General features: G+C 40.3%; 1 protein-coding gene across 3 annotated transcripts in view; it reads left to right on the forward strand.

Annotated features, from left to right (window-relative positions):
* The window catches only part of SNRNP48 (small nuclear ribonucleoprotein U11/U12 subunit 48), a 35,650-nt gene extending 12,368 nt beyond the window's left edge, over nucleotides 1-23,282 (forward strand). The window contains exons 7-9 of one of the 3 annotated variants that reach the window (XM_090269856.1): nucleotides 18,772-18,860; nucleotides 19,197-19,355; nucleotides 22,129-23,282. In XM_090269856.1, the coding sequence (XP_090125982.1) occupies nucleotides 18,772-18,860; nucleotides 19,197-19,355; nucleotides 22,129-22,177 (297 nt within the window). In that variant the 3' untranslated portion in view covers nucleotides 22,178-23,282. Of the gene's footprint in view, nucleotides 1-2,032; nucleotides 2,085-18,771; nucleotides 18,871-19,196; nucleotides 19,356-22,128 lie in introns of those variants that run through there. The other 2 variants (XM_090269858.1, XM_090269857.1) reach the window with 2 other exon arrangements.
* The last annotated feature ends 379 nt before the right edge of the window (nucleotides 23,283-23,661 follow it).

Raw genomic sequence — 23,661 nt, forward strand, 5'->3', positions numbered from 1 at the left:
AAATCAATAGCTATGTCATCAGGTGAGGAATAAAAAAAAATTTTTTTTTTTCATTTTATCACAATATAAGAATTGACGGAGGTTATATATGAGGATACAAATTGCTCAATAAATAGCTATATTTTTGGCAGAAATTTGAATGTGCTTTTATGTATTCTACTAAATGTTTGAACTTAAGAAATGAATGTCTTGGTTTATATTATTTATAATTTATATTATTATAAAATTATATAATTAATTACATTAATCTCTTGGTGTATACCTAGATTTATTTTTAGATGTCATTTAGTGGATAGTTAGAGTTGTTGAATTTTTTGGTACGTGAATTACCTTGTCTACACGCTAAATAATTTCATCATTGAATTCCTAATTGTTCTCGCATTATTTTCTTTTTAAAGATTTTATTTACTTATTTTTAGAAAGAGGGGAAAGGAGGGAGAGAGAGAGGGAGAGAAACATCAATGTGTGGTTGCCTCTTGTGCGTCCCCAGCTGCGGACCTGGCCTGCAACCCAGGCATGTGCCCTGACTGGGAATTGAACTAGAAACTTTTTGATTTGTCAGGCTGGCACTCAAGCCACTGAGCCACAGCAGCCAGGGCGCCCACATTGTTTCTTGCTTCTCTCTATGATTTCAAAGATTTTCCGCAATCTGGCCTCATTCTACTAAGCATTTTCTTTTGCTTTAGTCAAGCATGTCTCTTAAACTTTATCTGATTACAAAGCTTTATTCTCATCTACAAGTTCTAATACATGTTGTTTTCTCATCTGTAATGGTCATGGTTTTGCTATTTAAATCTTTTTTTCTATTATGGAAGTTCCAGGTGTACAACATTATACTTTGACATCTGTAGGCACTACAAGTGATCACCACCAAAAGTCTAGTTACTATCATCTCCATACAATTGACTCCTTTCTGCCTTTCACTCACTGCCCAACCATCTTCCCTTTAGCAACCACCAATCTGTTTTCTGCAACAATGAGTTTGTTTGTTCTTTTGTTTACTTCTTGTTTTTTTAAAATATTTCACTTATAAGTTTATTTCTAGGCTCTCAATTCTCTATTGGTCTGTGTGTCAATGTGCCAGTACCATATACTGTTTTGATTACTATGGTTTTGTAGTATAGTTTAAAATTAGGGAGCATGATACCCCTGAATTTGTTCTAATTTGCTCTAATTTTGCTTTGGCTATTCAGAGTATTTTGTGGTTTCATACACATTTTAGAATTATTTGGACTAGTTCTGTGAAATAGGCCATTGAAAGTTTGATAGGGATTCCATTGAATCTGCAGATTGCTTTGGGTAGTATTGACATTTTAATGATGTTAATTTTTCAAATTCATTTATTTATGACTTCTTTCTTTCATCAGTGTTTTTATTGTTTTCGTTATACAGGTTTTTTACCTCCTTGGTTAAACTTATTCCTAGGTATTTCATTTCTTTTTGATGCGGTTGTAAGTGGGATTGTTTTCCTAATTTATCTTTCTGGTAGTTTGATATCAGTATATAGAAATGCCACAGATTCTGTATGTTGATTTTGTGTCCTGCAACTTTACTGAGTTCAGTTACTAGTTATAACAGTTTTTTGGTGAAGTCTTTATATAGTATTATGTCATCTACAAATACACTTTTCCTTTTTCCTTTCTGATTTGTATGCCTCTTATTTCCTTTTCTTGTCTAATTGCTGGGACTAGGACTTCCTATATACTATGTTGATTTTTTTGTCTAGATAGATGATCTATCCATTGCTTTAAGTGGGATGTTTCCAGTCTCCTACTGCTAGTGTATTGCTTTCAATTTCTCCCTTTAGGTCCATTAATGTTTCTTTTATGTTTTTGTGCTTCTGTATTGGGTGCATATGTATTCATCAATGTTATATTCTCTTGCTAGATTGACTTCTGTATCATTAAATAATGCTCTTCTTTGTCTTATTATAATCTTTGTTTTAAAGTCTATTTTGTCTGTGTATAGCAACACCAGTTTTATGTTTGTTTCTGTTTGCATGAAATATTTTTTTCCATTCTTTCACATTCAGGTTCTCTGTGTGTCCTCACTTCTGAAGTGAATCTCTTGCAGGCAGTATATAGGTGGGTTGTGTTTTACCCATTCAGCATTTGCATTTAAAGTAATTATTGATAAGTATGTACTATTGCCATTTTGTTAACTGTTTCCTGGCTGTTTCTATATTTCTTCTCTATTCCTTTCTGGCTTTCTTTTGTGTTTTGTTTAAAGTCCTTTCTTATTTTCTTTTGTGTGTTTATTGTTATGTTTTTTCTTTGCGGTTACCATGAGGATCACATTGAATATCCTATTTATACAATAGTCTCCTTTAAGTTGATAGCAACTTGAATTTGAATACATTCCAAAACTACCTTTTTCTCCCTCTTCTCACGTTTTATATTTTTAATGACACATTTTATATCATTTTATGCTTTCCTGAATTAATTATTATAATTTTAGTTAATTTTACTTCTTTTGTCTTTTAACCTTGATATTTACTTTATACATGATTGATGCTACTTGTGCTGTATATTTACCTTTTCAAGTGATAGTTCTACTTATGTATGTTTTCTTTTTAATTAGTGCCTTTTTCACTTAGAAAAATTCCTTTACATTTCTTGTAAGGCTGGTTTAGTGGTGATGAACTCTTCAAGCTTTTGCTTATCTGTAGAACTCCTTAATTTCTCCTTCAAATGTTAATTTTAACCTTGCTTGATAGAGAATTCTTTGTTGGAAGTTTTTTTTCTGTCAGCACTTTGAATATGTCATGCCATACCCTTTGGCCTATAAAATTTCTGCTGAAAAAATTTGCAGTAGCCTTATGGGGTTTGCCTTATATGTAATAAGCTGTTTTTCTCTTGATGCCCTTAAGATTCTCTTTATCCTTTACCATTTGAATTGTCATGTGTTTTGAAGTGGCTCTCTTTGGGTTCATCTTATTTGGAGCTCTCTGGGCCTTCTGGACCTGGGATCTGTTTCCTTTCCCAGATCAGAGAAATTTCTTGCCAGTTTTTCTTTAAAAATCCTTCTATTATTATTATTATTATATATTTTTAAAGCTCACCTGAGGATATATTTATTGATTTTAGAAAGAGAGTGAAAGAGAGAGAGGGAGAGAAAGAAATATAAATGTGAGAAATGACCCGTCCCGCAGGTCGAGCAACGAGGACCCTAGAGGGGGAGTGAGGATGAGAAAGGGACAAGAGGCACAAAGAATGGAGACAAGACAGTGCTCTGATCAAGTCTCATTTATTCTTAGTCAAAACAGTATTCTTATAGCTCAGGAGAGGAGGAATTTTTCATTCGGTGGGAACGCAGCTGCAGCTTGGGCGTTATCTGGTAGATATGAGTTAAACCGCAGGACAACAATCCCAGGAACAGAAAGAGGGCCGTTGCCCTAGTAAGGAGTAAACAACTATTATGGGATGGTGAGGCCATGCCAAGCAGAACTTTAGGATGCCAGTTAGTAAGACTTCAGCTGAGGAACTTTTTAGTTCCCCACAGGTCCCCCTTTTTTATTTTATGTAAGCTGAGAGCCTCGCGGGGACTGCGCCTGTCTTAGGTTAGGAGATCACTACACGGAGCCAGCCTTACCTTACCCGTCATTGGTTATCTAAGGCAGCTTTTTTTTGGCCAGATACCTGTTTTAGGCGGCGGCTGGCAAGGCATGTGGTCTCCAGTTGCCCGTCATTGACTGTCCAGTCCAGCTCACCGAGGCATTAGTTATGTGTATGAGCATTATGGTAAGTTGTAGTCTCAGCTTGTTCTAATTTATGATAATGGACCTGTATTGGCTGCATTTTTATGGCATCTATTTGTTGCTTGATAAAGGCCATCACCTTATTGAAAATGAAAGGTCCTAAGGATAGCAGCAGGAGTAGCCCTAAGAGAGGTCCTAAAAGTGGGAGGAGATAGGGAAGGGCCCCATTAAGACCGCTCCACAGGGGATTTTCGAAGAGTTCTCTTCTTCTTTTCACTAGGTCTTCCTGCAGCTTCTTTATTTTGTCTCGGACGATGCCCGATTTGTTGGCATAGAAGCAGCAACGTTCCTGCAAAGCCAAGCATATTCCTCCCTGTTCTGCTGTTAGCAGGTCTAGTCCCCTCCTATTTTGGAGAACTACTTCAGCTAGGGAGTCTAACTGATCTTGGATGTCATTAATAGTGCTGGACAAAGCTTGAACATTATCGATTAGCTGATTAGAGAGCTTTGTGTAGGAGTGAACTGCAATTCCTAACCCTGTTGTCCCTGTAGCTAACGCTCCTGAAACGCCTAACCCTACTAGTAGGGGGATGAATGATACTGCTCTTTTGTGGCGTCCTGTAATGTAGTCAAAACTGGGAATGGGAACAGGGTCATCTCCGGAAATTATATCTATGTCTGGCAATAAGGTAGCTAGGACGCATATTCCTGTCCAATTGTTGGGCAAGGATGAAAATGCTAAATTTCCTCCACAAACAAACACCTGTCCTTTGCCTGGGCAGAGGGAGCTGCCATGGTTCACTATGCTACTACAGTTAGCAAATTCAACAAATCCAACATGAATATCAAAGCTATTATTTTGAGACTTACCTTGGAGGCAGAGGGAAGCAGGAAAATACATGGGCTGTACTCTAAAGGGCAAGCTGGGGCTACAATTTTGATGAGACTTATTAAAGGAGGCGATATTAGCAGGAATGGCTAAGGGCATAGGTGTGCCTAAAGTCATACATAGCCAGCAGTCTGCAGCTAGTTGGGGGTTGGAGATGATAAGGGCTCTGTGGGTGGCCGTCAAGATGTCAGTGGTCTGGGTATTTAGATCTATACCCCGTGGTTTAGGTAACGCCAGAGGGTGGTAATTGATTTTTGGATGCAGGTTTGTTATGAGGTGTTCTATTTGTTTTTGTACTGAGATTTCTCTAATTCTATCTTGAGGACCACCACCATCAGAAACATGTACAGGGGCCTTCTTATGCCAGCATACTGGCTTTCCAACAGTGCCTTGGCAAGAGGCCTGTAGATACTTAGTAGACCCAATTGGTGAAGGGTTAGACCCCCAGTCTCCTTGGTCAATAGCATTTTGCACTTTCTGTAGTATGGCAGTAAAATAAATGACATTAGAGGAGGTACATTCCTGTACTGACTCATAACAGGTAGAATGCATCTGATTATAGATGGTGGTGCATTCCTTGGGACATGCTCCTGGTTTGCCATTAGTAGCGGGTATGACAGGAGGCTTATTTACACAATACCACCTTTGTTCAGAGACCCCTGCAAAGGTCATGTCATATATGAGATAGGCCTTTTTTGTGCCACAATTTACAATTTTGGTATAGTGACTGGGTGTGGCGTAATTGGTGGCAATACCTCCCCCACAGCTGCAGGGGGGCCCGAATAATGCAAGGTAGGGATCTCCATTTTGCGGCCCCCCAAGGCCACCTTCTATGTCTGGGCAAAAATGCAGTAGTATCCCGAGCAGCAGGATTACATTCTTCTTGAACATGTCCTGAAATAGAAGATAAGGAAATTTTCCTCAGGGTAAATCCTTATCCCTGGGTTTAGTGGTGGTTATTTATTGTGTCAGACTTGCTATTTATTTGTTTAACCAGACGTTCCGGTAGCCATCTGGCGGACTTCATTTCTTTAGAGTAAATGCACACTGATTCCCGGCCCCAGATAAGTACTGGGTCTGGGCCATGCCAGGAATTAGTTAGTGGATCTTTCCACAAAACCGAAGCGAATTGCTTTTCAGTTTCAGTTTGCCAAAAGCGAGTGGCTGCAGACTGGCCACTGGCATCTAAATTTAAAAAATTGAGTATAAAGAGGGCATGGGAAAGGATGTTTCTTGGTGACCCCCTCGTGGGATACCATTTCCCTTTTTTTATTTTATTTAAAGTAATTTTAAGAGTCTGATTTGCCCTTTTTACTATTCTTTGCCCTTGTGGATTATAAGGGATACCTGTAATGTGTTGGATGTTGAGACGTTTGCAAAACTGAGAGAAATTAGAGCTAGTGTATCCCGGCCCATTATTTGTTTTTAGTTGTTGGGGACATTCTAATACTGCAAATGTGGCCAGCATATGGCTAATGACATGTTTGGTGGCTTCGCCCGTTTGAAGGGAAGCAAAAATGAATTCACTATAGGTATTTATAGTAACATGTATGTATTTAAGATTGCCAAAGTTAGAAAAATGGGTAATATTCATTTGCCATAGAGTGTTAGGAATTAGCCCTCTAGGATTTACTCCTAGATGAGGGGTTGGTAAATGGATAGCACATGATGGGCAATTCTTTACTATTTGCCTAGCTTGTTCTTTTGTGATGTGATGCATAAGACGTAATGTTTTTGCATTAAGGTGATGTAGTTGATGGCTATTTTGTGCAGCAGTGAGTTTGTCCTGAATGCTGTTATTGGCCACAAATAATTGAGAGACCTGGGGAGTTCGGGTGGCTAAATCAGCTTTTTGGTTTCCTTCAGCTAGAGGACCCGGTAATCCGGAATGAGCACGTAAGTGTCCAATGTAAAATGAATGTAACCTTTGAATGATTAATTTTTGTAATTGTCTAAACAGTTCTCCAGCATTGGAGGTGTTTTTTATTTGGCCAGCCGTCTTTAGTAAGGGTACAGAATGTGCAATGTAAGCACTATTAGTGTATATGTTAAGTGGACGGTCGGGGAAAGCAGAAAAAACCGCCAGTATTGCTTGCAGCTCTGTTATTTGAGCAGAGGTGCTTTTTGTCATAAATGATACCTCTTTATCTAGATATGTATAAGCTGCTATGCCAGTGGACGACCCCTTAGTGAATACTAATAAGGCATTTACTATCGGCTGTGATGCCGTGCGTAGGGGAAAAACAAACTCATGCCTGTTAGCGAACTCAATGAGTTTGTCTGGAGGATAGTGATTATCTAACGTCCCCTTAAAGGAAGCCAGAGAAATGGGCCAAGAATCAGTAGTTTGCATGAGCCAATTAATTTGATCAAGGGTATAGGGTTGGATTATTATGTCTGGCTCCTTGCCAAAATAGCATTTACCCTGATTACGGCCTTTTATAATGAGCTCAGCTACAGATTGATAATATGGTTCAATGACCTTTTTAGGAGTGGCCGGTAGATGGATTCACATAAGAGGTGCTGTTTGCCAAAATACGGCAGTAGGGGAGAGTGTTGTTTTACATATGATAAATTTTAGAGGTTTGTCATAATTTATAAAAGTAGTAGCCTGGGAATGAATAGCATGTTCAACCTTGTGTATAGCCTGTCTCCCTTCAGGGGAGAGTTCACGGGGGGATGTGGGATTAGCATCCCCGTGAAGGATATCATATAGCGGCTTAAGTTCCCCTTTACTGATTTTCAAATAGGGCATTAGCCAATTGATGTCACCTAGAAGTTTTTGGAAGTCATTCAGTGTCTTAAGTTTGTCTAATTTTAATTCTAATTTCTGTGAAGATACTAGGGACCCTCTCAGTTGAAAGCCTAGATAATTATACGGGTCCGTGAGTTGTACCTTGTCAGGAGCTATTTCTAAACCATTGTTTTGTAGAGCAATGCGCATTTCATTATAGCATTTTAAAACTTCAGTTCCTGTCTTGCCTGCAATTAATATATCATTTATATAATGTATTATGTACATGTCAGGCCAGCGGTTTCTTATAGATTGTAGAGCTGTGGCTACAAAAGATTGACACAAAGTAGGACTATTTGCCATTCCTTGGGGCAGGACACGCCACTGAAATCTTTTCATGGGCGCCCTAAAATTTGTTTCTGGCAGGCTAAATGCAAAGCGCTTTTGATCTTCTGGATGTAAGGGAATGGTGAAAAAACAGTCTTTTAAGTCTATGACTACTTTGAAATAGCCCAATGGTATGGCAACGGGTGAAGGGAGCCCTGGTTGTAGGGCTCCCATGAGCACCATAGTCCGATTCACTGCTCTCAGATTTTGTAGTAATCGCCACTTGCCTGATTTCTTTTTGATAACAAAAATAGGGGTGTTTCATGGAGAGTTACTGGGGACAATATGGCCAGCCTTGAGTTGCTTCTGTACCAACTGTTGTGCGGCTAGCAATTTTTTACTAGTAAGAGGCCATTGATCGACCCATACCGGCTCATTGGAGAGCCAAGTAATTTTTTCAGCATGGGCCACAGGAGTGTCAATGGCCCCTAAGAAAAATGGCCTAAACCTGCTTTGTCATTTTTTGGAGGAGTGTTTATAGGTGCCGTTATACCTGTGTTATTCTTTCCTAGTCCCTGACCTGGTATGTATTCTGCTTTTAACATTTGGGCAGTGATAGTGTTGTTGGGACTCCCTATTATTAGCCCCATTTGAGATAGGAGGTCCCTTCCCCAAAGATTTATAGGTAGACCGGCTATAACATATGGTTGGATGGTACCTTGATTTCCCTCCTGATTTTTCCAAGTTAATAATTTAGAGCTTCTCTCAGGGTTCTGACTTTGTCCTATTCCCTTTAAGTGAGTCATGGTTGTGTCTAAGGGCCAGGCTTTAGGCCAGTCTTCTTTTTTTATAATTGTAACATCTGCCCCAGTGTCTATTAGGCCAGAGAACTCCTTGCCGTCTAGCCATAGTGGCATAGTGGGTTTTTGTGCTGAAACAATTTTAGCCCAGAAAACGTCAGAGGATCCAAATCCTCGATTGCCTCTGTACTGCGAGACGGCAGTATTAGCAGTAGAGAGTAAAGGCAGGAGCAGTAATTGTGCAAATCTTTGGCCTGAAGCAATGGTGTTAATATGTTTAGGGGAGGAAACCATGACCTTGATTTCTCCGGCAAAATTATTATTTATGACTCCTGGGAGGACCTGCAGACCGTTTATGGTCGAACTACTGTGGCCTATTATTAAACCAAAGGTATTATCGGGAAGAGGGCCAAATATTCCCGTGGGAAGAGCCTGAACCCCCATTTCTGGGGTTAATACTGTATGGGTGGAGGAACTGAGGTCCAATCCTGCGCTTCCTGCTGTGGCTCTGAGGAGGCCCGAAACGGATTGCTGGTTGGTGGAACAAAGCTTACTGCCCCATAGATTTGTTTGGGTTTGGGGGCCTGGGGCTGGCCCCTCTTCCCGTTTCCCTGCATAGGTGGCAGGCTGTTGCCTTGGGCATCTGTTTTAGATTTACATTCCTTTGCCCAATGATTTCCCTTTTTGCATTTAGGACACAACCCCGGAGCTGGAGCTTTACTATTTGATTCTTTTTTCCCTTTGCAATTTCTTGCAAAATGACTAGTTTCTTCACAATTAAAACATTTGTTCTTCCCTTGTTGAGCTAGAAATTGTTTTACAGTAAAACCCTGCATTGCTGCAGCCATGGCGAGGCCTTGTTGGTAGGCCGCTCCGATGTCAGAGCACAAGCGTATATAGCCGCTTAAATCAGTTTTCTTTTTGTATGGCCTAATAGCTGCCTGGCAGGCAGCATTTGCATTTTCGAAGGCCAATTGCTTGACAAAATCTGTGCCTGCATCGGCGCTGCCAAAAATTCTACTAGCTGCAGTAATGAGTCTATGGACAAAATCTGCAAAAGGCTCATCTGGTCCTTGTTTAATGTTAGTGAGAGAGGAGCTCATATCACCCTTAGTGGGGAGCTTCCTCCATGCTCTTGTACCTGCTGACTGAATTTGAGCAAAAAGTCCTGGATCATATTGCATTTGAGTGTCACTAATTGCATAGTTGCCTTCTCCAATTAACATATCAAAATTCCACCCATTATTTGCCTGCATATTGCGTCTAGCAGTATCCTTACAGATTTCTACATATTCTGATTTCCATAGGAGATAGTCTCCTCCAGCTAGGGTCGCTCGAGCCAAAGTTTGCCAATCACTTGGAGTGAGCCACTGATCTGTGACCGATTCTAAGATGGCCATAGTGTAAGGAGCCGTGGCTCCGTATTGAGTTACTGCTGTTTTCAATTCTTTTATGACTTTGAAATCAAATCCAGTGTGGTGTCGCCAGGCCTGTCCCTGGGCATCTACTGTTTCTGATACCGGAAATGCTTCCATTTCCTCCAAGCCTGGTATTGGGGTATTTTGGGGTATTTTGGGGGCTGCTCCTCTGACTGGGGGCCTCTGGCTCGGAGGGCCCTCCAGAGAAGGCTCAATTTCTTTTTTCTGCTTTCCTATTTTTAGCCCCTCTAATTGTCTTATTAATTCCTGATGTTCCTTCTCTAATTTTATTTGTTCTTTTAAATGTTCAATTTTATCCCTCAGTTCTTTTCGAGGATCAAGGACAGGGTACGCAGAGAGGGGAGCAGAGGGTGAGGTATAGGGCAGTGGCCTTGTTTTCAGAGGCGGACAGCCAAGGTTATTGTATCTGGCTGCCTCTTCCGCCAAGCTATCCCAATCAACCTCTTCCTCATCAGAATTATTTGCAGTATATTCTGATAGGTCTGGATATAACTTCTTTTTTGATTTTACCGAAACTTCTTTAGGTGCCGCAGCTCCCCCTTCAGTAGTCTGACCCTTTGACAGCTTACTCTTTGGACTGTTCTGTTCTCCTTTCGGTTTGACTACCTTGTCCTCACCGTCACTCTCAAGAGATATTAAATCATCCTTCTCTCAGCTGTCATTTCCCTTATTTTTTATACTTTCCTCCTTATGCTTTGTCTTTAAGATATTTTGACCTTTTTCTACTACATTAGCTACTACAGGATCACTATGCCTTTGAGATAGGAGTTCATCTATTAGATTCCAATAACAGAAGGCAGTTACAGGAACCTTCTCTGGACGAAACGTATCATAAAAGTCTTTTAAAGCATCTCCTACTCTTTTCCACCGTCGTGGATCAATGTTCCCTTCAGTGGGAAACCAGGGACATAAGTGTTTGATATAATCAAAATATTTCAACAACTGTTTTACTTTAACCTTTACTCCTTGTGCCTTTAATGCCTGTCCGAGCTGTTCAACAAAAAGCTCATGTCGGCTCATTTCTTGACCCATGATCGCCGTTCACTTACCGAGGTGAGGTCAACGCGGCAGGTTCCCGCGTAGCCTTTTCCTCTTCTCTACTTGGCCGGCTCCTCGAACGGCGTCCTTCACTGAGTCCCCCGTTCTCGGGCCCCACGTTGGGCGCCACTTGACCCGTCCCGCAGGTCGAGCAACGAGGACCCTAGAGGGGGAGTGAGGATGAGAAAGGGACAAGAGGCACAAAGAATGGAGACAAGACAGTGCTCTGATCAAGTCTCATTTATTCTTAGTCAAAACAGTATTCTTATAGCTCAGGAGAGGAGGAATTTTTCATTCGGTGGGAACGCAGCTGCAGCTTGGGCGTTATCTGGTAGATATGAGTTAAACCGCAGGACAACAATCCCAGGAACAGAAAGAGGGCCGTTGCCCTAGTAAGGAGTAAACAACTATTATGGGATGGTGAGGCCATGCCAAGCAGAACTTTAGGATGCCAGTTAGTAAGACTTCAGCTGAGGAACTTTTTAGTTCCCCACAGAGAAACATGGATCACTTGCCTCCTGTATGTGCCCCGACTGGGGACTGAACCTGCAACCCACTATGTGCCCTGAGCAGGGATTGGACATGTAACGTTTTGATGCATGGGACGACCTGACCTGAGCCACCTGGTCAGGGCCCTTTAAATAGCTTTTATGGCCCTTTCTCTCTTCTCATTTTGGGACCTCTATAATATGAATATTATTTCGTTTGATATCCAGAAGATCATTTAAGATAATCTTCACTTTAAAAAAAAAATTCTTTATTGATTATGCTGTTACATTGTCCCAATATCTTTTCCCTTTGTTCCCCACCACCCAGTGACACCCCTTCCTCCAGTTGTCCCCCGCCCTTAGTCCATGCAGGTTGGTTGTGCATATAGTCCTTCTCAACATCTTCCTGTCTACTCCACTCCCTCCTACTATGCTTCTTAATTCCTGTACCATCTCCCTCCCTTTACCCTTGCCCCCCTCCCCACTGACCTCCCCCCAAAATGTTCCCCATACCTGTAATTCTTTTTCCACTCTTGTTGCCTACTTAGTCTGCCTTTGTTTCAATTCCCTAGCTTCTGTTATTGGTTGTTATACAGTTTTTATTTTAACGTTCATAGTTTTGATCCTCTTTCTCCTAAAAAAGTCCCTTTAACATTTCATGTAACATTGATTTGGATCTGATGAACTCCTTCAGTTTTACTTTGTCCTGGAAGCACTTTCTCTGCCCTTCTATTCTCAATGACAGCTTCGCTGGATAGAGTAATCGTGGCTGTAGGTTTCTGCTTTTCATTACTTTGAATATTTCTTGCCAGTCCCTTCTTGCCTGCAGAGTTTCTTTTGAGAAATCAGCTGATAGTCTTATTGGGTACCCTTTGAACATAATTCTTTTCTTCTCTCTTGCTGCTTTTAAGATTCTCTCTTTAGAACTTCCTGCCAAGATGGAGGCCTAGGTTGACACGCTCCATCTCCCTCCACAACTAAGAAGGCATACAACTATTGCAAAACCAAAATAACCAGAAGTTCCAGAAAATAAAGCTACATGGAAGTCCAACATATGAAGTTATAAAGAAGTGGTGCTCTTACAGACAGGTAGAAGGGGCGAAGCTGGGGCAGAGAGGTCAAGCTGTGCTGGCAGTGGCAGCTGTGGTGATGGTGGTGTGATGGCTATAAGCATAGACACCTGTATTTAAGGGGAGGCGAGAAGCGCCTGGGGAGCAGCACTGGCTATAGACCAAACTTTTCAGCTCGCAATTTAAACACTGGGGAAGGCAGACCCCCCTTGCCTCAGACTGTGAGGGCTGGAGGGCGTGGGGACGGAGGAGGAGTCTCTCGGTCTCTCAGTAGAGAGTGAACAGCAGGAATCCATCTTTGACCCACACCCCCACGCAAAACACCAAAGTGTGGTGAGAAGGGTCACCCAGTTGTCATGAGTGCACAGGGCTCCACCCCCTATAACATAGGAGGTGTGACAGCCTCGTGCAGGAAGCAACGGTAAACACAAAATTGTCAGGATGGCAGAGAGCATAATAGAGATCCCAATCACCCAGCTGACCAGACAGCAAATCTAATCTAAAGAAGCACCAGATAGGAAATCTTTCTGAGGAACACTTCAGAGCTTTGGTTATAAAAATGCTTACAGACCTAAAAGCAGATCTTAAATAAGACGGGGAAGGAATGAAGGCTAGTCCTACTGAAATAAACGAAAACACATATGAAACAAGTGATGAGGGAAAGAAAACCAGGGATCAAATCAACAAATCGGAACTTAGGGAAAGAACAAACAGTCAACCAGTGCAGAAAGAGGAAACGAAAAGTGAGGAAAAATGAGGAGAGGCTCAGAAACCTATGGGACAGCTATAAGCGGGCCAACATCCAAATCATAGGGTTGTCAGAAGGTGAAGAAGAACAACTAAAAATTAAAAAATTGTGTGAAAAAAATAATGAAGCAGAACTTCCCGAACTTGGGGAAAGAAATAAAATTACAGGTCCAGGAAGCACAGAGAGTTCCAAAAAATCTGGACCCAGAAAAATTAAGGATAAAGAGAGAATCTTAAAAACAACAAGAGAGAAGAAGAGAAATATATACAAAGGGTACCCAATAAGACTCTCAGCTGATTTCTCAAAAGAAACTCTGCAGGCAAGAAGGGACTGGCAAGAAATATTCAAAGTAATGAAAAGCAAGAACCTTCAACCACGATTACTCTATCCAGCGAAGCTGTCATTGAGAATAGACGGAGAGAGAAAGTGCTTCCAAGACAAAGTAAAACTGAAGGAGTTCATCAGATCCAAATCAATGTTACATGAAATGTTAAAGGGACTTTTTTAGGAGAAAGAGGATCAAAGCTATGAACATTAAAATGAAAACTGTATCACAACAACCAATAACAGAAGCTAGGGAATTGAAACAAAGGCAGACTAAGTAGGCAACAAGAGTGGAAAAAGAATTACAGGTATGGGGAACATATTGGGGGGAGGTCAGCAGGGAGGGGGAAGGGGGGAAAGGGAGGGAGATGGTACAGGAATTAAGCATAGTAGGAGAGTGGAATAGATAGGAAGATGTTGAGAACTATATGCACAACCAACCTGCATGGACTAAGGGCGGGGGACAACTGGAGGAAGGGGTGTCACTGGGTGGAGGAGAACAAAGGGAAGAGAAATTGGGACAACTGTAACAGCATAATCAATAAGGTATATTAAAAATAAATAAAAAGATTCTTTATCTTTAATTTTTGACATTTTGATTATAATGTGTCTTGGTGTGCTTCTCCCTGGGTTCAGATTTTTTGGAACTCTCTGTGCTTCCTGGACCTGTAATTTCATTTCTTTCCCCAAGTTAGGGAAGTTCTGCTTCATTATTTTTTCACATAATTTTTCAATTTTTAGTTGTTCTTCTTCACTGTCTGGCAACCCTATATGATTCAGATGTTGGCCCGCTTATAGCTGTTCCATAGGTTTCTGAGCCTCTCCTCATTTTCCTCACTTTTTGTTTCCTCTTTCTGCACTGGTTGACTGTTTGTTCCTTCCCTAAGTTCGGATTTGTTGATTTGATCCCTGGTTTTTTTTCCCTCATCACTTGTTTCATATGTGTTTTCGTTCATTTCAGCAGGACTAGCCCTCATTCCTTCCCCGTCTTGCTTAAGATCCTCTGTTTGGTCTGTACACATTTGTATAACCAAAGCTCTGAACTGTGCCTCAGAAAGATTATCTATCTGCTGGTCTGACAGATCATATATTTGCTATCTGGTCAGCTGGGTGATTGGGATGTCTATTATGCTCTCTGCCATCCTGACAGTTTTGTGTTTACCGTTGCTTCCTGGGCGGGGCTGTCTCTTCTCACCACACTGTAGCGCTTTGTGTGGGGGCGGGGGTCCAAGATGGATTCCTGCCGTTCAGTCTCCGCTGAGAGACCAGGAGCCTCCTCCTCCATCCCCACACCCTCTGGCCCCCACAGGCCGAGGCAATGGGGGTCTGCCTTCCCGGGCATTGGAATTGCAAGCTGACAGGTTTGGTCTGCAGCCAGGGGTGCTCCCCAGACGCTTTTCGCCTCCCTTTAAATACAGGTGTCTGTGCTTACCGCCATCCCGCTGCCATCACAGCAGCTGCAGCCACCAGCACAGCTTGACCTCTCCACCCCGGCTTCACCCCTCCTACCCGTCCAGACGAGCACCACTTCTTTATAACTTCATATGTTGGACTTCCATGTAGCTTTATGTTCTGGAACTTCTGGTTATTTTGGTTTTGCGGTAGTTGTATTCCTTCTTAGTTGTGAGGGGAGATGGACTGTGTCAGTCTAGGTTTCCATCTTGGCTGGAAGTCCCTATCTTTACTTTTTAATATTCTTTTTTCATTTTTCTGCTCTCTCTGGGTACGTTTCATTCATTGTCTTCTCTTCCTGTTCACCGAGTTTTAGTTCCTTTTCATCCAGTTTGCTGTTGAACCCCTCCAGTTATTTTCCAGGTCAGTTATAACTTCTGTTTGGTACTTTCTTATATTTTCTATCCCTTAAAGTTCTCACTATGTTCATTCACAGTTCTGTGAGCAGTTTTATGATTATTACTTTGAACTTTATCAGGTAGGTTGCTTATCTCCGTTTAATTAAAATTTTCTAGGTTTGTTTTGTTCTTTGAAACATATTGGTTTCCTCATTTTGCCTGACTCTGTGTTTGTGTGTATTAGACAAACATCTCCTAGTCCTGAAGGAGTGGCCTTGTGTAGGAGATGATCTGTGGGGCCCAGAAGCACAGTCTCCTATTCCCACCAGAGCCAGGCACTCAAGGCGCATCCTTTGTATGGGCTGTGCTTAGCTTACCCATGGTCTGTGGCAGGGCCAGCTGCGGTATGAGATGGGCAGGTGTCAGGGTACTCTCTTGGCTTGGCTGTGGTACAGCTGCTGCATGGGGAGGGTGGGGCGTGGTGTGCTTGTCTGACTGGTTATAGTGTGGCTACTGCTTTGGGTGGGCAAGGCATGGGTGCTTGCCTGGCCTGGTAGTAGCATGGGGTGGGAAGATCACCCTACCTGTGCTGGTAGGCCAGATGAGCAGCACCAAAAATGGCACCTGCCAATGCTGTCACCAACAATTTGGAATGAGATTGCAAAAATGGTGCTAGCCAGTGCTTCTGTCCCTGGGGAAAGTCTTAGCAGGTTCTTATCTCTCTGCATCCAATATAAGTTTTATAAGTGGGTTTCCCTCATTATGTTCTAAGCCTCTTCAAACTGTTGCTTTTGTGCTGAATCTCAGGGTGAGTGAGTCTGCGTATGATCCCTTTAAGAGCAGGTTCTTCATTCCTTACTGTTCTGTGTTTCTCCTGGACTTAATTGCCATTGATTTTCAAAACCAGACATTGTGGGGGCTTGTTTTTCTGGTTCCAGATCCAAGGGTTGGGCTGCTTAATGTGGGCTATAATCCCTTTACACTTCAAGGGAGAATTCCACATTTTTTTGGATTCTTTCTGGTTGTAGGTAGGTCACTATGCCCGGGGGAGGGGCTCAGGTGGGACCACGTCTCTGCCTCTGTCCGGCCCATCTCAGTGCATGTCTTTTATCTTTTGCTGTGGAGCTGCTGTTCCTCTGGCTCTCAGGTCCTTTTCAGGGGAAAATTATTCTACATGTAGCTGTAAGTTTGTTGTATCCATGGGAGGAGGTGAGTTCAGGGTCTTCCTCTGCCTCTGTCCTGAACCAGAATCTTCACTGTTTTAAATCTTGATATCCACTGTCTCCATGAAGTGCTAGTTGACTCTGAGCCATCCTCTAGCTTATTATACCACACAACTTAGCACTTAATTTTATGCTGTTCTTTTTGCAATTAAGTTACCTGTTTTAGACTTCTCTCTCCCAATAGAGGTCTAGAACTTATTATGCTACCATAGTGATTCGTTCAGTCCCTTAAATACTTGGTTGTACATCACTTTTTTCTTCCCTAGTCTCATAACGTTGTGATCAAGTTTTTGTTGCTCCTAGTATTCTTTACAGCCTTATGGTTTGTCTTTTTATTATGGAAATATTCAAATATATACTAAAGTGGATGAAATAGTCTAGTGAACCTTTATGTACTATCACCTAGCTTCAGCAGTTATCAACGTGTGATCTCCTTGTTTTATTTATGTGCCCATTTACTACCTTTCTCCCCTGCCCTGTTGCTTGGTAATTTTGGAAACAGATCCTAAATATCTTTTAAATACTTCAGTGTTTATCATTCTGTATTGGTTTACCTCTGATCAGGGCTTTTTAAAAAAACATTTTATCCATTCCTCATTTTATTTATATCATATAGTTTTTGTTTGCTCTAAAGTAGAATCTGAACTTTGACACATTTCAGTAAAAATTTATCGCATAGTGTAGTTACTATACTGCTCTGGGGTTTGTAAAGATAAATGCACACAGACCCCACCCTTATGAAGCTCATTACAGTTTAACAGGTAAAAAAGACCTTTCAAAGTACAGATTGTGGTTAAGTGCTAAATTGAGGTGAGATCAAAGTGTGTGGGAGGAGGGATCAATTTTTTTTTAAGGGGAGGTTGGTATCGACTTCATAGAGAAGACAGTATTTGAGAGAAGGGGAGAAGCAGAAAACGGGGTAAAGGAATGTCTGTTTATTGGCTTTTTCCATGTGGTGGCTCTGTGGAAACCACATCCAATAACATTTGGGCTTCATAGAGCTACTAGTCAGGGAGTCAGATAGGGAAGTGCTAGAGCTGGAATTGGAATTCAGGTGTGCATGACTCATGTTACTCCCTGAATTAGACCTTGACCTGTCTTAGATTTTCCACAAGAGATGATAGTGGAGGAGGGGAAATGGTGGATAAGGATTTTCCAGGTAGAAGGACTAGAGTTCCTAAAAGTAAATAAAAGTATAGGAGAGTTCCAGAGACCCATTAGTAATGCAGGATGGCTAGCACTTAGGGATTTTGAAGAAGTATCCAGTAGGAGATAAGGCTGGCTGCTACTATGTGGTATAGTAAAATCATGGAAGGCTTCTAGGGCTATGTTAAGGAGTTTGGACATTGTTATATTTTATTTCAGGAGCTGTTGAAAATTTCTTAGAGGTGGGGAGAAATACAATCAGACCTGAAGTATAGTGTGTGTCTCTGAGATGCCTCTTGTTTCCCATACCTTTCTTCTTAAGACTTTCCTAATTAGACATGAGGGACAACTATAACTTTCTATTTAAGTTTCATCTATATAGTGACCACCTCTGTGCTTGATGCTATAGGATAAATAGGGGGAAAAAAGTTTTGAATGGTTCTCATGTAAGTGATTTATAGTCTTATTGGGAAAGTATCTGTGAATGACTATAACGTCTCATGTTTTGTCTGTCATCTTGACTTAATTATAAGGTTACTTTAAAAAGAGTTTTATTTGTAAGTAATCTCAAATGTGCAAATAAATTGAAAAACTAAAAATAGTGCCAAGAACTCCTGTGTCTTTTATACAGATCACCTATTATTAGCATTTTGCTCCATTTGCTTGTCATTTGTACTCTTTATCATTACATTTTTTTGCTCTCTCTGTCTCTCTCTGTACATTAATTTTTTTCTTAACTGTTTAAAGGTTCCGTACATCATGATCCTTTATCCCTAAATACTTAGTATGTATTTCCTAAGAATAGGGATATTTTTTATGTAATCATAGTATAGTTGTCAACTTCAGCAAATTTTACATTGATATAGTTTCATCTACCATTCATATTCCAATTTGACTATTGCCTTTTTTATGTTTTCTAAACTGTACAGTTTCCACAGTCCATTGTATCATAGCTTTTAATAAACACTGGGTTGTCAGCAGTGATTTTTTTCTAACATTATAGTCTTAATTTTTTGAACAGCTTTCTTATCTGAAATTCTATCCTTAACTCTCTTAAGGTGATTCGGGATGTGATAAATGTGCACATGGAAGAACTCAGTAATCACTGGCAGGAAGAGCAGGAAAAAGCAGAGGATGATGCTGAAAAGTATGTCATTGTGTGTATTGGTAAAAATACTCTTTTTAAACTGTTACCTATAATTGTTTAATTGAATTTTAGCATTTCCAAGGCCATAAGTAGCACACTATAATTCATCAGAATGCTTATTGTTTCTTGTCATTGCTCAGGATTATACCAGAGCTGTAAAACCTGTTCTAAAAACTACATGTCTTTGATTTCCCTCTTATGTGGAATGTAAGATTATATATATTTATTTAGACACTGTCTATCATTGGTCTGATACAGAATATTGGACTTTAGTCTGGTCCATACTGAAGACCAGTGGATAAAACTAACTGATTAATGTTCCTTTGTATGTTTCAGGAACGGAGAAAGGCGATCAGCTTCAGTAGATTCACGGCAGTCTGGCGGAAGTTATTTGGATGCTGAGTGTTCACGACATAGAAGGGATCGGAGTAGGAGCCCACATAAACGCAAAAGAACTAAAGATAAAAACTGGGACTCAAGAAGAAGAAAAGAGAGGTAATCTTATCACTGAATCATCCAGATTTGACTTATTTATCTTTGAGGAGCAGACAGTTTCTTCTGTTATAGACTGTGTTGAAAAAATAAACTAAGAGTAAAACATGATAAGGAAAGTAAAGAGTCCCGTTTCAGTTCACATAAACACAGGTGGTGACATAGTTCCCTGTATGCCTGATTGGGTGTGGGCTTCCCTCTTTTCTGACTTATTTTCTAATAAGGGCATATGAAAGTAATATCTAAGTAGAAAGTTACCTGTGTTAAAAAGTGTTTGCTTTTTCTCTGCTCCTTCCTTCCTTCCTTCCTTCCTTCTTCCTTTCCACCTTCCTCTCTCTTTTTTATCCTTTCTTTCTTTTGCTAATTCCTCAGGTAAAAGGTATATAGTGGCAGAGAGAAGATCCAAACTTTAGTCAGTCAGTTTTGCCCTTGTTAGTATACCTGATAAAATAGTGATAGCTGAGAGATATGAACTAACACTAAAATAATACATTTAAAGCAACTGAGGTCTATTCCTATATTTCGGCCCCTTACTGGACATCTGCCGAGGTCTCAGGTTCAGCAGGGCTATAACTGAACTGAACTTTTTCTCAGTCTGTTTCTTTGTCCCCAGCATTTTTTTTCCTGGTTAATGGATGATCATCATTTGTTCATGTAAGCCCGAAATCAAGGAGTCATGTCAGATACTCCTCTTTTATTCCTTACAATCTAACCTTAATTGTGTCAGTTCTGCCTGAAGATGCCTCACATACACCTTCTCCTCCTCTGTCTTTATTGGTGTCCATCTGAAAAAGGATGGTAACTTTCCTAATTGTTCTACCTGTCTTGAAGCTTGTCCCTGCCCTGTTGCCAGAGTGAATTTTCACCTCTTAAAACGTTTCAGTGGCAAAATTCACTTTCCTTAGCACAACTCTCAAGACCTCTAGGATCAGGGGATCTGCCTGCCTATCCTTGTATTTTGCCGCTACCCATGAAATGCAGAGTATATGCTTTCACCAGCCTGAATTACCTGCAGTTCCTCATCTACACTGTGCTACATCTGTGCCTTCCATGTCATGTTGTACTGCCTAATTTTTTTTTTTAAACCTGCTTGGTAAACTCATCTTTTGAGACCCAGCTTTGTCATTCCCAAGAAGCCTTTTTTCAGTACACTCAAATAGAGCCAATCTTTTCCCTTTAGTTACCTGTCTATCTGGCACATACCGTTTATTGAACTTAATTATTACTCTTCCTACTAGACTGGGACTTCTTTGAGGGCAGGCTCATGTCTCATTTAGTTTTTCTTTTTTTTTTTTTACAGGTTTTATTTATTTTTCGAGAGAGGGGATGGAACGGAGAAAGAGAGGGAAAGAAACATCAATGTGTGGTTGCCTCTTGCACGCCCCCAACTGGGGACCTGGCCCACAACCCAGGCATGTGCCCTGACTGGGAATCGAACCAACAACCCTTTGATTTGTAGGCCAGCCACACCAGCCAAGGCTCATTTAGTATTATGTGCACAGTGCTTGTCTAATAATGGGCTCTCAAATGATATCTTGTCTCTCCCAGGCCACTAGTGATCAGGAATTAGTAAGGCTTATTGGTTTAATAATTTTGCTCATCTTACTATATTTACTTCATAGGTTTAAAGCTAGTTATGATTTAGTCCTCTTATAAAAATAAAATATTTGCTTAGTAATCCCTTTTGATTTATATAATGGATGACATTTTATAAGAAAATGTTACGTTAGCTATCAGAAATCATACTCTTCTTTCTGGTTTGTTTGTGCTTCTTCCAATTAAATAAATTTTGACATGTCTGATCAGTCCCTGTGACTTAACTACATTAGACAGCTTCAAAATATAAATATGAATAATTTTCTTTTAGAGAAGATGAACTGAGTATTAGCAGGAAGTATTTCTCAATAGACTAATCTTTGGTATTCCCCCTGAGATAGAATGAATTGTGGGGAGTTGAGATGGGAGCCAGGATAAGGATGTCACACAGTTCCTGGATTTCTTCTGTGACTTTAGTATCCTATTTGAAATGAGTTCTCTGGTCATCAACAATTTACATACATTCAAAGTTAATTTTAGCCCTGACTAGTGTAGCTGAGTAGGTTGGGCATTATCCTGCCAACCGAAAGGTCATGGGTTTGATTCCCAGTCAGGGCACATGCCTGGGTTGCAGGTGTGCATGAAGCAGCTGATCAATGTTTCTCCTGCACAACAATGACGTTTCCCTCTCTTTCACCTTCCCTTCCCTTATCTCTAAACATAAGTGAATAAAATCTTTTTTTTAAGTTAATTTTAAAGTGGAATGCCAAAGTATAGTTTTTTTAAAAATCCATTTTGTTTATCACCATCTCAATTTTGCCCCTTAGATTTAATGATGCATTTTCCATGTTTACTCTTAAAAGGATCACTGTTTAAGCCTGGCTGCTGTGACTCTGTGGATTGAGCATTGGCCTGTGAGCCAAGTGTCACTGGTTTGATTCCCAGTTAGGGCACATTACTAGGTTGCACGTCAGGTCCCCAGTTGTGAGCGCAAGTGAGAGGCAACCACACAGTGCTGTTTCTCTCTATCTCTTTCTCCTTTCCCCTGTCTCTAAAAATAAATAAATAAACAAACAAATTATTTTTTTTTTAAAAAGATCACTGTTTAGTTCTAAATGCATGTTTTAATTTGTTCTGGTTTATATCTGGTGTGGGTATACTAGTGATGAATTATTATTTTAAAGCTCTTCTATTAAAATGTCCATCATTTATGATAGTTTTTTCACCCCTTTCATTTCAGGGATGGGGAAAGACATCATAGTCATAAAAGAAGAAAGCAAAAAGTATAAATGAAGTATTTGTGCAAGTATTAATTATGCTGATGCCATGATAACCAGTATGCTGATATTTTCATTGTAATTGCTTTGAGTAGGAGAATGTGCTTATATGAACTGTTTAGTGCTCAGGTCATTATTTTTCAGTAAGTGCTTATGTGTCAAACCATGAGTACACTATTATGCCCTGTAACTTTGTTTTCCTTATATTTGAATAGATTATTGCTTCCTGTTACTCATTTTGATTTTTTCTTGATAATTTATGTAGCAAAAAATAATTAATGTCAACACTTAAATTATATAAATAATACATGACTACATTCTCATTGTAAAAAATTTAACCTACAGCCCTGACTGGTGTGGCTCAGTTGGTTGAGCATTGTCCCGCAAAGTGAAAGGTCGCTGGTCCGATTCCTGGTCGGGGCACATGCCTGGATTGTGGGCTGGTCCCTGTTTGGGGCACATGCGAGAGACAGCCAATCGATGTTTCTCTTCCTCTCTTTCTCCCTTCATTCCCCTGTCTCTAAAAATGAATAAATAAAATCTTAAAAAATTACTAAACCTTACAGGGAAGTGTAAAGGCCCTTTGGAACACCATATGCAATCTTTAGGGCCACACCAGTGGTAACTACTATTTACCACTACACTGATGAACTGCAATAGGGAAAAACAACTTAAATATCTGTCAGGGAGGGGAAAGGCCTGGCTAAATAAAATACACTTTAGTCATAGATTACTATGTTGATTTTAAAAGAAATAAAGTTTATATTAACATGGACTTCTCAGAAACATAATGTTAAGTGAAAATAGCAAGTTGCAGAAAGATATGTATAAGTTTTATCTTTGTACAAAACGATACTATATGTTTCAGTGGCTGTATATGAATGTAAATACATTTTTAAAGGTTCAAAAGAACCCATACCAAATGCACAACAGTGATTTGGGGGAGGGGGGGAGACAGTGTAACTGGGATAGATAAGGGGTGGCAGTGAGGATTGGGAGGGTGGTCAAGGAAACTTCAGTTTTATCCATAATACATTAATTTTTGAAAAGTAAGATATTCATGTTTTACTTGTTAATTAAAAATTGTTTTCTTTTTAAAAATAAACTCTTAAAAATACTGTCATTGTTTTTTTGTAAATTAAATGTATTGAGGTACTGTTTACATAAAATGCATCAGTTTTAAGTGTACATTTCACTGAGTTGTTTTGACCACTTTTACTCCTTATGTAACTATCACCTCAATCAAGATAGAGAACATTTCCATCACCCCAGAAAGTTCTCTTAAACCCCTTTCCACAATATATTTCTCTACCTCCAGCTGCAGGCAACCACAGGTCTGCTTTTTGTTACTGTTGATGAGATATATCTTTTCTAGAATTCATATAAATGGAATACTACAATATATACTCAGCCTTCTTGCACTCCACATATTTTGAGATTGATGCTTGTTGTGTCAGTAGTCTGTTCCTTTTGTTGCTAGTCGTGTACTCTGTCAT

This window comes from Furipterus horrens, unplaced genomic scaffold (assembly GCF_987537825.1).
Source record: "Furipterus horrens unplaced genomic scaffold, mFurHor1.1.pri manual_scaffold_3, whole genome shotgun sequence".
In the NCBI taxonomy this organism is placed as follows: Eukaryota; Metazoa; Chordata; class Mammalia; order Chiroptera; family Furipteridae; genus Furipterus; species Furipterus horrens.